Raw genomic sequence first — 13,266 nt, 5'->3', positions numbered from 1 at the left:
CAAGATGGATGTTCATGGCTCCATTTTGTGCAGTAAAATGGCTGCCTGGACATCATTCGCAGACGATTCAGTGTCTCTGTGGTGTGAGAGCGAGGGTGTTAACTGTTTGCTGTCTGTTTTTTATGGATGTAGGACTGTGAGATTCTGGATATCATCATGAAGATGTGCTGTGAGTAACGTGTTACTGTTTACAGTCTCTGTGTTGTATTTACTCATTACTTAAGAGGCTGTTTGACCTACTGTATAATACCTGAACTACCATAAATGGCTTCCTAATATTACATCTGAGCTTACAATGAAGACTAGCCTTGGAGAGTTCGCAGAGGAATAGAGACCAGACATGATACACTATTGGGCAATGGGCAAGCTGTTCCTTTATGTTACTGACCCACACTGCAAAAAATTTCTTGTAAATATTACAATAAAATACTGGCAGCAGAGTTCCCAGCCATTTACCGTATTTTTACAGGAACACTACTGTATTTCAAATTTACAGCATATTACTGTAATTGAATAATACAATAATTTACTGTAAATAGTGTGATTTATAGTAAAATACTGGCAGCAGATTTCCCAGGAATTTACTGTATTTTTACAGGAACACTACTGTATTTCAAATTTACAGCATATTACTGTAATTGAGTATTACAATAAAATACTGTAGCAGACTTGCTGTAAATTTACAGCAATTTTTTACAGTGCAACAAAGAAACATGCAAACTGCTAGTCTAATACTGTTGACCAGATCAAAAAAAAAAAAAACAGTCAAAAGATCTCATCAGATTTTGTTTTTGTTTTAATAGATGCAATAATCTAAGGAATAGGTTGCATTCTGTCATTGTCTTTAATCAAGTTTCAAAAACCAGCCCAGGCTATTTTCAGTTTAATTAAAGGCATTCAATATTTTTTTTTCTACGCTCATCTTATTGCATATCCAACGTTTTGAATGCTGCTCTGGGGTTTAATCTCATGTGTTTCACATATTTGTATCATTTCATTTCACAAAATGCATTGGATATTTAAATACCTGTGGGTTTTGATCTGTTTATTTTTTAGCTTGCTGTGGTGAGTATGCCTTTTTTTTCTTTCACTTTGAAGTGTGCAAGATGAAATGCTTTCAGAATGTTTTGGATTAGTTTTTGTTGATCTTCTTTTCCATCTGTTAGAGATGGCAGCTGATAGAGACTCTTGTTTAGGGAATTGAGGTTTCACAGGTGTGTTTGTTTAGAGTGTAAGTGTGGACCCCTGGACATTGCATTTATTGTGGACAGCTCCGAGAGTATTGGAATCCACAACTACGACATTTCTAAAGACTTCATCATCGCCGTCATTGACAGGCTCACAAAGGATCAGTACGTCACAGTAAGTCTCCCTTGATGGCTGATACTCCCTGAGTATGTGACAGCTCAATTAAAGGATGTGTAAACAGATAACAAAGTAGGAGTGTGTCTAAGTGTCCCTGTGCATGCCGTGTACAGTTTTCAACCAACGAGTCCCGGGTCGGTGTGGTGCAGTACAGTGGAGCAAATGCCCAGGAGGTTGTGAGGCTCGGTGATCCCGACACCCAGACCATAAATGATCTCAAGCAGTAAGCAGAGCTAAAACATCAGTTCCCAGTGACATACAACTGTATCTCTATGTACAGGTCTTCAGTCCCTTGTCTGTGTGTTTCTCTGCTCAGTGCTATAAAACAAATGGAATGGATGGCAGAGGCCACCTACACAGGAGAGGCCCTGCAATATTCACTGAACAATATGATTAACCGAATGGTAAAGGAGAAGAGCATCGTGATCGTTCTGACCGACGGACGTTCGGATATAACCAGAGATGACGTGCCCTTGAATGTCCTGTGTGGCAAAGGCCTGAAGGTAAGATATTAAAGTTTAATGGTATTAGTGCTTGTTTCCCTAAAAACTACATGGCTAAAATGGAGAATGCTTGTTCTGACTTTGACAATACCTAAGTAGTTCTGTATGATTTAGTGGAGTGGTGAAGCAGTCTAGGCATTGGTAGGCTGGAAGTCCTAGAAGGAATAATTGTCCTCACTTTCTGGGTGGGTAGCAAGGCTCCATCTCTCTCCCATCAGTCCATTCTTGGGTGTCTGTCCAGTGATGGGACAGATCTGGTCAGTTTGCATTCTCCTTCAACGTGACAAACTGCTCTGTAGCATTTTATCAGCAGTTGTTTGAAAGAATAAATGGCTTGAAAATAGCCTTCACAGTCCTGAGGCTGGTAGCTCTGTGTGAGATAAGGAAGACTCACTGAAACTGGAAATACTTTGTTAATTAAGTGTTTCCCAAATACTAAATAAAACATGTAATAAATGTGTTGTTCTGTACTTTCTGAATGATAAGATGTTTTTCTCTGGGGCAGGTTGGAGGTGTAGGTGTGAAGGACTATGCTGGTAGAAAACCCCAGGGGGAGCAACTGGAGGAGCTTGTCTGTCTGAATGACCCCAGAAAAGGCTTCTCCATTGTGCTGGACAATTTCGCCATGCTCAAGAATGTCACCTTCCTGCAAGATCTGACTAACAAAATCTGTGCGGGTAAGAGGCAAATTCTTTAAAGGTAAGTCGATTTGACGCATCATTTGAATAGACCTTTGACTGATTGTGCTTTATCTGTTTTATTTTTCCACAGAAAAGAAATGCCCCACCTATACCTGTCCAAGTAAGTGATGATTCATTGAGAAGTCTGCCCGTAAAAAATGGATATCCCAACAAGTATGATGAGCTGTCCAACGAGTTGTTGGCAGCAGTTTGAAAAGAAACAGTGGTATGCCTTAAATGTCTTAGAGGAAGCATCCCAACTTGCTGGCTTTTGTGAATTGAGGGTGAAATATGAGTGAAAGTCAAATAAATTCAGCCATTTTTTGCTTTTTTAACATAAACCATAAATATGTCTTCCAGTTTCCTTTACTGAGGCGACAGATATCCTCATTATGATGGACAGCTCAGCTAGCGTTGGCTCCAAGAACTTCAAGATGACACAAGACTTCACCCAGAAGCTGGCCCAGCGGTTCCTGACTGCAGAGAGGCGAGGGAACGTCCCGGTTCGTGTTGCTGTTGGCCAGTACCATGACAGAGCCAACATGGAAGTTAACTTCTCCAATAATATCACCCAGATTGTGGATCAGATTGCAGCTGTCAAGTTCCAGAATGCTGGAACACAGGTGACTGGGGCTCTTACTTTTGCTATCAACAGCTTCAGGGGCGGCAGGCCCAGAAAGAAGAAGCTGTTGCTGTATTCAGATGGACGTTCTCAGGGCATCAACCATGAGCAGATAGTGAGGGCAGCGGAGCAGGTGAGCAGCAGTGGCATTGAGCTTTATATCCTGTCAGTGGGGAATCAGGTGAATGAGGCCAATCTTCGTGATTTGGTGAGTCGAGGACAGCGCTATGACAACGTATACGCAAGCCGTCATCTCTTCAAAGTCTCTGATTACCAAGCCCTGCATAGGGGGGTCTTTTATCAGACTGTGTCGCGAAAGATTTCACTGGTCTGAGAGGGGGAGGGGCTTAAGATCAAAGAAGACCAAAGCTGATTGGGCAGTGGGAGGGGTGGATATTACAGTGTATGATGGGGCAATAGAGCACAAGTTTTAATTTTTTTTTTCTCACTAATAACTCAATTTACATCATGTAGGGTTTCTCATAGTCCTTGATTAGGTTTGACAGACAGCTGTGGATCTAAGGACACTGTCTGGTAGGAATGGTTACCCCTTTGTACATCACTTGTAATTCTATGAAAGTAAAAGAGATTTTACAACCAAGCCATGTGATAATGCGCTTTTGACCCCTTGTTTATTTTGGTGCTTATTGAAACAAATAATGATATGATGTTACGAATACATCGTCCATAGTTGTATGTACGGAAACTATATCTATCTGCTGGTCATGAGTTGAGCCTCTCTCTATGAGATGATGCAAACACTGAGTCATCCTCCCTACATATGCTGAATAAAACCTGTGTTTGGAGTAAAAGATTCCGTAAAAATAATATGCATTTGCAGTGTATGTCTTTCCGAAGTCTGGGTTTAAACCAGCCCTCAAAGTTGCCCTTTATGTCTATTATTTTTATTCCAGTATCATATCACTTGAATATGAATTTGGTGCTAATGGTAAACGCTCAGGCTCCTACGGTCACTTAATTGCAAAAGCAAAGTTGTTTCAAATTTGTCTCAGTGCCTTCAACCACATTTTTTACAGATCATTCATTCAGTTTTTGTGGATTGTGTAAAATTTTACACGTGATCAATGTATTTGGATCCAGCCTTTGGGCTGCTGTAGAGGTATTTTCAATAAAGAATGCTTCACTCCACTAATACTACCTTTCATGTCATTGACTCTTGAAGTAAACTGTGGTGGGGGTAAATACAATGCTTTAAGAGGGATCTCAGATTTTTATAAACCTTTATTTTTTAATTATATTATTGTAATATTTGGCAAAACTAAACATTTCATTGAACAAATAAATATTTACAGTTTTGCATCTCCTTAAATACAAGGGTTGGACAATGAAAGTGAAACACCTGGTTTTAGACCACAGTAATTTATTAGTGTGGTGTAGGGCCTCCTTTTGCGGCCGATACAGCGTCAGTGCGTCCTGGGAATGACATACACAAGTCCTGCACAGTGGTCAGAGGGATTTGAAGCCATTCTTCTTGCAGGATAGTGGCCAGGTCTCTACGTGATGCTGGTGGAGGAAAACGTTTCCTGACTTGCTCCTCCAAAACACTCCAAAGTGGCTCAATAATATTTAGATCTGGTGACTGTGCAGGCCATGGGAGATGTTCAACTTCACTTTCATGTTCATCAAACCAGTCTTTCATCAGTCTTGCTGTGTGTATTGGTGCATTGTCGTCCTGATACACGGCACCGCCTTCAGGACACAATGTTTGAACCATTGGATGCACGTGGTCCTCCAGAATGGTTCGGTAGTCCTTGGCAGTGACGCGCCCATCAATCAAAAGTATTGGTCCAAGGCCCAAACCATCACTGATCCACCCCCATGCAACACACTGGGTGGTACGCTTCTTTGGGGCTTCTCCACACCGTAACTCTCCTGGATGTGGGGAAAACAGTAAAGGTGGACTCATCAGAGAACAATACATGTTTCACATTGTCCACAGCCCAAGATTTGCGCTCCTTGGACCATTGAAACCAACGTTTGGCGTTGGCATGAGTGACCGAAGGTTTGGCTACAGCAGCCCGGCCGTGTGTATTGACCCTGTGGAGCTCCCCACGGACAGTTCTGGTGGAAACAGGAGAGTTGAGGTGCACATTTAATTCTGCCGTGATTTGGACAGCTGTGGTTTTATGTTTTTTGGACACAATCCGGGTCAGCACCCGAACATCCCTCTCAGACAGCTTCCTCTTGCGTCCACAGTGAATCCTGTTGGATGTGTTCGTCCTTCTTGGTGGTACGCTGACATTACTCTGGATACCGTGGCTCTTGATACATCACAAAGACTGTCTTGGTCACAGACGCGCCAGCAAGACGTGCGTGAACCTTCACACTTACTGGTGCAATGTGCAGTTAATGAAGATTGTCCACCAGGCTGCTCCAATTTAGCCATGAAACCTCCCACACTACAATGACAGGTGTTTCAGTTTCATTGTCCAACCCCTGTACATTTATACTTAAAGTGGTCATGGATTTTAGCTTAGTATTACATTTTTCACTACACTTTTGTGATACTTGTAGTGTGTAATAGTTTTTGTAACTGTAATACTTTGCAAATATTATGAGACAAAATAAACGATCCGTGTCAACAGGACAAGGAGGAGCTTGTGCTTGGTTTGACAGTCATAATATCCGAGAAGACAGCTGTTGACTGCCAAAACAATCAGGGTTTGTTGGATCTTGACAATGTGTGAAAATTCAACTGCTCTTCTTTGGAAAATGAATAAGGGTCCAATCGGGCCACAGGCATGAAAGTTTGAGGCCAGAAGCACTGGACAATAGAGAGATTTGCCCCCTGCCATTAGCCACAATTCCCAATGGTTGCCCCAATTCTCACAGACCAAGGTGTTGAAAGTGCTTTGCTGGGATTGTGTCCCTGATTGCAATGTTTTTCACACTTGAGCGGAGTTAGTGGGAAGTGAGTCTCTCGAATGGATTGTTCCATATCATCCCACAGATGTTTCTCTGGAATGAGACCCGTTGGCTGGACAGACTGCTCTATAAAAACTGAATTCTTGTCACATTCATGGAAACCTCCTCGGTCTTATCGCACAGAGCGTTATCCTGTTAAAACACTACTGCTGCTATGATTGATTACGGTGCTCATGTGTCCTGTAAACAATACAATAGCCACCATTTTCTAAACATTTCTAAAAAATAAGTACATTTGTGTTTGGTAGATTATATCTTTGTTGTAACAATGCTTATTGGCAATAAATCTTACACCATGGAAAAGCCTGTTAATTTCCCTTTTAAAGGGTGCCATATTTGTAAGCAACATGCATTTGAGGGATGAGCAGTAGAGATGAGTATGTGGGTTGCGCCCATGAAAAGTTTGCCACATCCTCTCTGCCAAAGCCAAACAGCTCATTCTGCCATTGACTCGTTTGGCGTATGGTGGACTGGATGGTTGAAGTTTGAAGAAACATCGGCAATATAACAATTTATTCATTTAACAAACAGAAGTCTCAGTAGCGTGTGGAAGAACCATACACAGCCACAGCAGCCTCCACCAGGTCACCAACCTGGTCACACACTGCTGTGGGATAGCATCCCATTCTACAACCAGCATTTGTCGCAAGTCTGCCTTGACCAACGTGGTTGTGTTGGTCACTCTGGCACCAACAGCACGCCCAAGCTGATCCCACAAGTGTTCAATGGGGTTGAGGTCAGGGAGTGGTTCATGAACAGTTCAATGCCGGTGTCCACACTGGGCGCATCTTAAAGAAGCTATGGAGGATGATTGAACCAGCAGCTTTACAGTTCTAGACACATTTAAACCAATGTCTTTTACTGCAATTTATCTGTAATGATTTATAAGCCTTTTGACTATTTATAAACCTGCCTTGCCTTGGAGCTGTACGTCATTTAAAGACATGTGACCTCCCTTTTTTTCATTGGACACTCTCATAAAAACAATCCACGTCTCTTTACCTCAACTTCACCCCTTTATCCACTCTGTCTCTGTCTGGATCGAGCAGGAGAAATCAATTAAGAAGAACAACCTCCACTTCCTCACAGACCATAATCATGGAAAGCATAGGTGCCTTTAACCCTGTAGACTCCCAGATGTGGGCGCACACTTCAGAAATTCACTCTCCGTACTCCATAACCGATGCATTAGGCTTAGAGAAGCTGCCAAAGAATGCACCCAATGGTTTAAAATGAAAAACAAAACTATAAGCCCACAGTTGGAAGTTGTTAATATTTTTCCTCCAAGTGAACAATGGATCCACACAAAACAGTAACTGTTGCTCCGCACCATCTTTTCCCTATTAATGGCTAACACATGATTTGGCCTGAGATCTTTTGTGTTTGTTTATTGGTTTATTTTTGTCTTCTTTGCTGTTTTGGCCCTGTCCTTCAGAACACTGACTTTACAGTGAAAAAGAACAACTCTGGGGTTAAATTGCAAACAGTCATCTTTAATTTGAAGGTGTTTACGTCATGATTTCTCAAACTATCTAGGAAACAAAGCCCTTTTGTGGCTAGTTGCACATAAGTAATTGGACAGTTGGACTTTGTTTTCTAGGCCAACCGAGTGTAATTGCATCATTAGCTTATACACAAAAGCACTGGGATTGCTTCTGGATGTTTCATTTACATCTGGAGTCTGTTGCTGTTGTCAGTGTGAGAGCCAAAGAAGTGTCAAATCCTGTATAACAAGCCATTGTGCAGCTTAAATTTAAGGATAAATCGTTAGATGTCAAATTACAAAGTTTAATGTGTTGCTATGAAGAAAAACTCTAACCTTGACACAACACATCAAAGCACACTGAAGAAAGTAATAAATGAGCTGTAAGATTTTAACACTGTAAGATATGTGCAGTTGAGAACTGACAAACCAATTTACATGTTTACACTCACACACACACACACACACACACACACACAGAGGACCGAAGGCTATTGCCTCCAAAGGAATCAGGCGGAGAACCACCAAGAAAGATCAAAAATAAATTAACTAGATCCGTTATTAATTCATACGTATGATGGCAGGCACTATGTATGTTTCTGTAAGCTACACCCCTCATACAGGAAGTGTAAATACTCTCTTTTAAAAGCTGTCTTTCTCTTTTGCAGTGGTTTATGAATTCCAATTCAAATGAGGCTAGTCAGGCTAAAACAAAGCCTCTGTTTGGAGATAGCACAGACTGTTCCAATCAGCTGCGAAATGGTAAAAATAGAGTCCAAAAATTCCAGAAGTTGTTTTGTTTGAAGCAGAACTAATAAATCATAGTCCACCATACTCTTCTTTCCAGCACTCCTTTCAAACATGGTCCTATATTCAGTTTGCCCTATGTTCAACAACAGGCACATGTGCAGATATTTTGGGGGTAGGTGCTCAAGCCCCCAAAAAAAGGCACCCCTCACCAAAATTATTCATAAAATAATCATTTTAAAACGTAGGATATTTAGCTTATATATTTATTTTTGTTAACACAATCAATACACATCTAATCAAATAACTCATTAAATTGCACATATTTCATGACTCATGAGTACAAGACGTAGGCTATGTGTTATGCTTGGATGCTCTTTGTATGAAAAGGCAAGGGTTTTCACTGGACGTGACGCCTAAATACCCCCCACCGCTTTATTGTTTAAAGGAAAAGTCATGACAGAGAAGGTCATTTTTGTTTTTAAATGAATAAAGAAAGGGCAGCACGGTGCTGCAGCAGGTAGGTGTCTCAGTCCAGCTTCAGGGACCTGGAGGTTGTGGGTTCGAGTCCCGCTCCGGGTGACTGTCTGTGAGGAGTGTGGTGTGTTCTCCCTGTGTCTGCGTGGGTTTCCTCTGGGTGACTGTCTGTGAGGAGTGTGGTGTGTTCTCCCTGCGTCTGCGTGGGTTTCCTCCGGGTGGCTGTCTTTGAGGAGTGTGGTATGTTCTCCCTATGTCTGCTTGGGTTTCCTCCAGGTGACTGTGTGTGAGGAGTGTGGTGTGTTCTCCCTGCGTCTGCTTGGGTTTCCTCCAGGTGACTGTCTTGAGGAGTGTGGTGTGTTCTCCCTGCGTCTGCGTGGGTTTCCTCTGGGTGACTGTCTGTGAGGAGTGTGGTATGTTCTCCCTATGTCTGCGTGGGTTTCCTCCGGGTGACTGTGTGTGAGGAGTGTGGTGTGTTCTCCCTGTGTCTGCGTGGGTTTCCTCCGGGTGACTGTGTGTGAGGAGTGTGGTGTGTTCTCCCTGCGTCTGCGTGGGTTTCCTCTGGGTGACTGTCTGTGAGGAGTGTGGTGTGTTCTCCCTGTGTCTGCTTGGGTTTCCTCCGGGTGGCTGTCTTTGAGGAGTGTGGTGTGTTCTCCCTGCGTCTGCGTGGGTTTCCTCTGGGTGACTGTCTGTGAGGAGTGTGGTATGTTCTCCCTATGTCTGCGTGGGTTTCCTCCGGGTGTCTGTCTGTGATGAGTGTGGTGTGTTCTCCCTGCGTCTGCGTGGGTTTCCTCTGGGTGACTGTGTGTGAGGAGTGTGGCGTGTTCTCCCTGTGTCTGCGTGGGTTTCCTCCGGGTGACTGTGTGTGAGGAGTTTGGTGTGTTCTCGCTGTGTCTGTGTGGGTTTCCTCCAGGTGACACACGTTGGTAGGTGGATTGGCGACTAAAAAGTGTCCGTAAGTGTGAGTGTGTGAGTGAATGTGTGAGTGTGTGCCGCCCTGTGAAGAACTGGCGCCCCATCCAGGGTGTATTCCTGCCTTGCCCCCAGTGATTCCAGGTAGGCTCTGGACCCACCGTGACCCTTAACTGGATAAGCGGTTACAGATAATTAATAAATGAATGAATAAAGAAATTCATGAAGAAAAATACTCCAGCAGAAAGGGCACGTTTCTCATCCAGGGCAAAACGGCAGGTGCTTGAGCATCATTATGTGCACCACTATCTGTGCAAGTGCCTGTTCAACAATCATTACAGTCACAATTACAATAGAGCAGTAATGAAGGTAAACAATCTCGTGTTTGAAGTAAAGAATTTGGGACCATGCATTGTGAGGATATTCATGTTCCTGGACTTTAAGCCCTGGTTTTCCTCCTCTTCTGTTTTTCATGTACGCTGTATGACTGTAGGCTGTTTGTTGCAGCCACGCTGACATGCAAGACAATGGGACAACTGAATTAAATCTAAACGTAAATGTGCCCATGAATCTTCAGAACCAAACCACATGGTGCATTATGTGTATTACCAGTCCACTAAGAAGCATGGGTTGTAAAACCATAATTAATTACGGTGCATTGTGGGACTGATGAGGGCCATTCTTGACTATGTTTTGGACACCACTACAACATGGCAGAATCCCAAACCAGTGCACTGCATGGTTAGTTTTTGTGATTTATGAACGTTCAGGGTAAAACAATGATTTGTACAGAATCATCCCACTGTTTTGCAGCAGCTGTAAAGCCCTGTCAGCTGAAAAAGGCCTTTCGCCATCACAATCTCCAGGTCAGGGTGGATTCCCGCTTTGTACACAGCTGTGAAACAATAAAGAACCAAACTGACAGTATTTATCTTTGCCTTCTTCCTCACTCTGTGGCTTTGGATTTTAACTGAGGTTTATATTTTTTTTCATTTCTTCAAAGCAGGATTATCTTTAAGTCAGATCTGGTTCATTGCTATTTGCTGAGATGCAGATGGAGCTGAAGAAGAGTGAGCCAAGTTCCCCTCTGATACTTGGCATAGAGGAGCCCCTACTTAATAACAACTTAGAGGACTTGCGGTTTAACAATATATCATGGTCATAAGAGGAAAAGTCAGTGCTCTAATGTTTAAGATTAACTTTCCCACACTCTTTTTTAGCCCAATGCAAAAGACACGAATGGTCTCAGCATTCATAACATTGAATAGTCCACTAAACCAAGACTTGGGATAGGACTGCATTGCCAGGAACAACACACCTCCATGCTCTCTGTTCTCCATGCATTCATTTGTTCATCTTCCCTCACCACTTCATCCTGTTCAGGGTTACGGTGTGTCAAACACATACCCAGAGTCATTTGGGTGCAACAGGGCATCAGTCACACACTCATAAACACACCCACCCTGTCACTCACACTCTGTGGGGGGGCAATTTCACACAGAAAATGCACCTACCAACATGTGTTTTTGTATTTGTGAGGGAGACTGGACCTGTAGGAAACCCATGCACACACAAGGAGAACTCCTTACAGCTGGTGACCAAAGACGAGGATCAAACCCAGACCCCGAGACCCCAGACTGTGTATCAGGAACGGATTTGTAGAGTGGTATTTTGCAACGATGACATCTGCCTTTTTTTCGCAAGTGTGGAATTTCATTTGAATCGTATATTTCATGTCAGATGTTGACAACACGGTCATGTTTAGAAATCCGAATGCTCCAATTCAGGCACCGTCTGAGCCCAAATCGTGTCGTCTTACACATGTACAGCCTCCCACTCCAACCCAGAAGTCCACAGAGGTTCCAAACTAGGTCCCTGGCCATGGAAATACGGCCTGGTTGACGTGGGAGGGGTTTCGGAAGAAGGGGGCGGAGGTATGGCTGAACACAGCCAGAATAACGACTCCCAGCTGCTGTGGCTCCAAGCACCAAGACTGAACATCTGGAGGAGATCTTCTCCATAAGTACTGGAAGGATAGAGGCACAATCTGGGCATTAAGGATGAGAAGGATGGAGGTAGACCACGGAAAGCTGAGAGGTAGCTGAGAGGCAAAGTGAGGACATCAGAAATGAAAGAAAAAGAAGATGCGGGGAGAGATAGCATTAAAAGTATTCGATAAACAAATTTACTACATGGAATGGGAGATTTAAAGTGGATTTAGAGGCATTACTTGATATGGGAATCACTCCTTAAATCTTCAGGTGGGAGTAAGCAACAATTTGGGGAGAGAGAGCGAGAGAGAGAGACTGTGGGAAAGGGAAGGATGATTAAGCTGCCCAGAATTACATCGGCCAACCCCAGAATGTTCTCCAAATGTGCTTAATCAGTGAGAACCTGTGAAATCTCCATGGTGAGGCTTTTAAACAAAGCTGAAAGCCAAAACAGCAGTGTGGCAATGCAGCAGATTTGGAAATGCAGATTCATGTTTAAGTGCTTAACCACATTCAAAACTTCTGTATACAGCTCTCTGGAGACCCTGAGTCATACAGTGACCACTGAACTTTGCCTGTCCAACAGCTTCACATGAACTTCTGTTTCTCCATGAATCACGCATATCATGAATCACATGGATTAGGTTCTGACGATGCTGTCGAGGCTTAGACCAACCACTGGTTTTCTCAAGTTCGCTTCCATTAGTTAAGATCCCTCTATTGCACATAATGCCACAAACACTGGGACGATGAGGATAAAGTTTCTTCCTCTGAGACCCTGGACAGCCCAATGCACCGGAGGAGAGCAGACTGCTCAGATCCATCACATTAGCTTAGAGACACCTGTGTGATGAGGAGAGCCAAGAGCCATCCACCCACCCAGGAAGTCAAGCCCATTTTGAGCTCTTAGGACTCTACGCACCGGATGGATGAGGATTCGCCAGTGAACAAAGCCAAATCTCTCAACGACATAGACCCCTGCACCACTCAGATCCTCAATGAAAATTCACTCTGCCACCAAATCCATTCAGCAGGGTCCAGCCAACAAAATGGCCGACAGACCACAGCTTGTTTGCTTGAAACACTGACTCAATGGAAGCATCCACTCACTGCATTGGAACAGTACTCGAAACACACGGCCTCTTCACTGCAGCTCGGCTCTAAACATTAAATGAGGCATTCTTTCCCTCTGCCTCCGACTTTGAGACTCCATTTTCAAATGGACCCACTGTACGGCAGCTCCTTTGTTAGAAAACTGAGAATGCAGGGGGAACACTTGGTGGACTTGTGTGCTCTGCTGATTTACACACGGGTTGTAGAAACATTCCACGAAATGACATATGAACTGTGGCGGGGTGCCCTTCTAACGCAGGTGGAGATTTATTTTGTGACCATGCCTGATGTCATTTTGCACTCAGCAGTGGACTAATTATTACAAATGAGCTCAGTTTCATTGGACTTGGCATGTATGAGGTCATAAACTTACACTGCCCCACCACTGCTGGACTGCAACTTTTCCATACAAGCCTTTCATGTGAAA

The 13,266-nt window shown here is 43.4% G+C and overlaps 1 protein-coding gene across 1 annotated transcript in view; it reads left to right on the top strand.

Annotated features, from left to right (window-relative positions):
* col6a1 (collagen, type VI, alpha 1) overlaps nt 1–6,419 on the top strand; it is a 33,290-nt gene extending 26,871 nt beyond the window's left edge. Inside the window, exons 28-35 of the mRNA XM_066647116.1 lie at nt 133–169; nt 1,057–1,065; nt 1,229–1,362; nt 1,479–1,588; nt 1,682–1,868; nt 2,374–2,545; nt 2,640–2,669; nt 2,909–6,419. Of these exons, the coding sequence (XP_066503213.1) occupies nt 133–169; nt 1,057–1,065; nt 1,229–1,362; nt 1,479–1,588; nt 1,682–1,868; nt 2,374–2,545; nt 2,640–2,669; nt 2,909–3,504 (1,275 nt within the window). The 3' untranslated portion in view covers nt 3,505–6,419. The remainder of the gene's footprint in view (nt 1–132; nt 170–1,056; nt 1,066–1,228; nt 1,363–1,478; nt 1,589–1,681; nt 1,869–2,373; nt 2,546–2,639; nt 2,670–2,908) is intronic.
* The last annotated feature ends 6,847 nt before the right edge of the window (nt 6,420–13,266 follow it).

This window comes from Hoplias malabaricus, chromosome 16 (assembly GCF_029633855.1).
Source record: "Hoplias malabaricus isolate fHopMal1 chromosome 16, fHopMal1.hap1, whole genome shotgun sequence".
NCBI classification, from domain to species: domain Eukaryota; kingdom Metazoa; phylum Chordata; class Actinopteri; order Characiformes; family Erythrinidae; genus Hoplias; species Hoplias malabaricus.
Note: the sequence above shows the minus strand (reverse complement) of the source record. Positions and strands in the feature narration are given on the sequence as shown.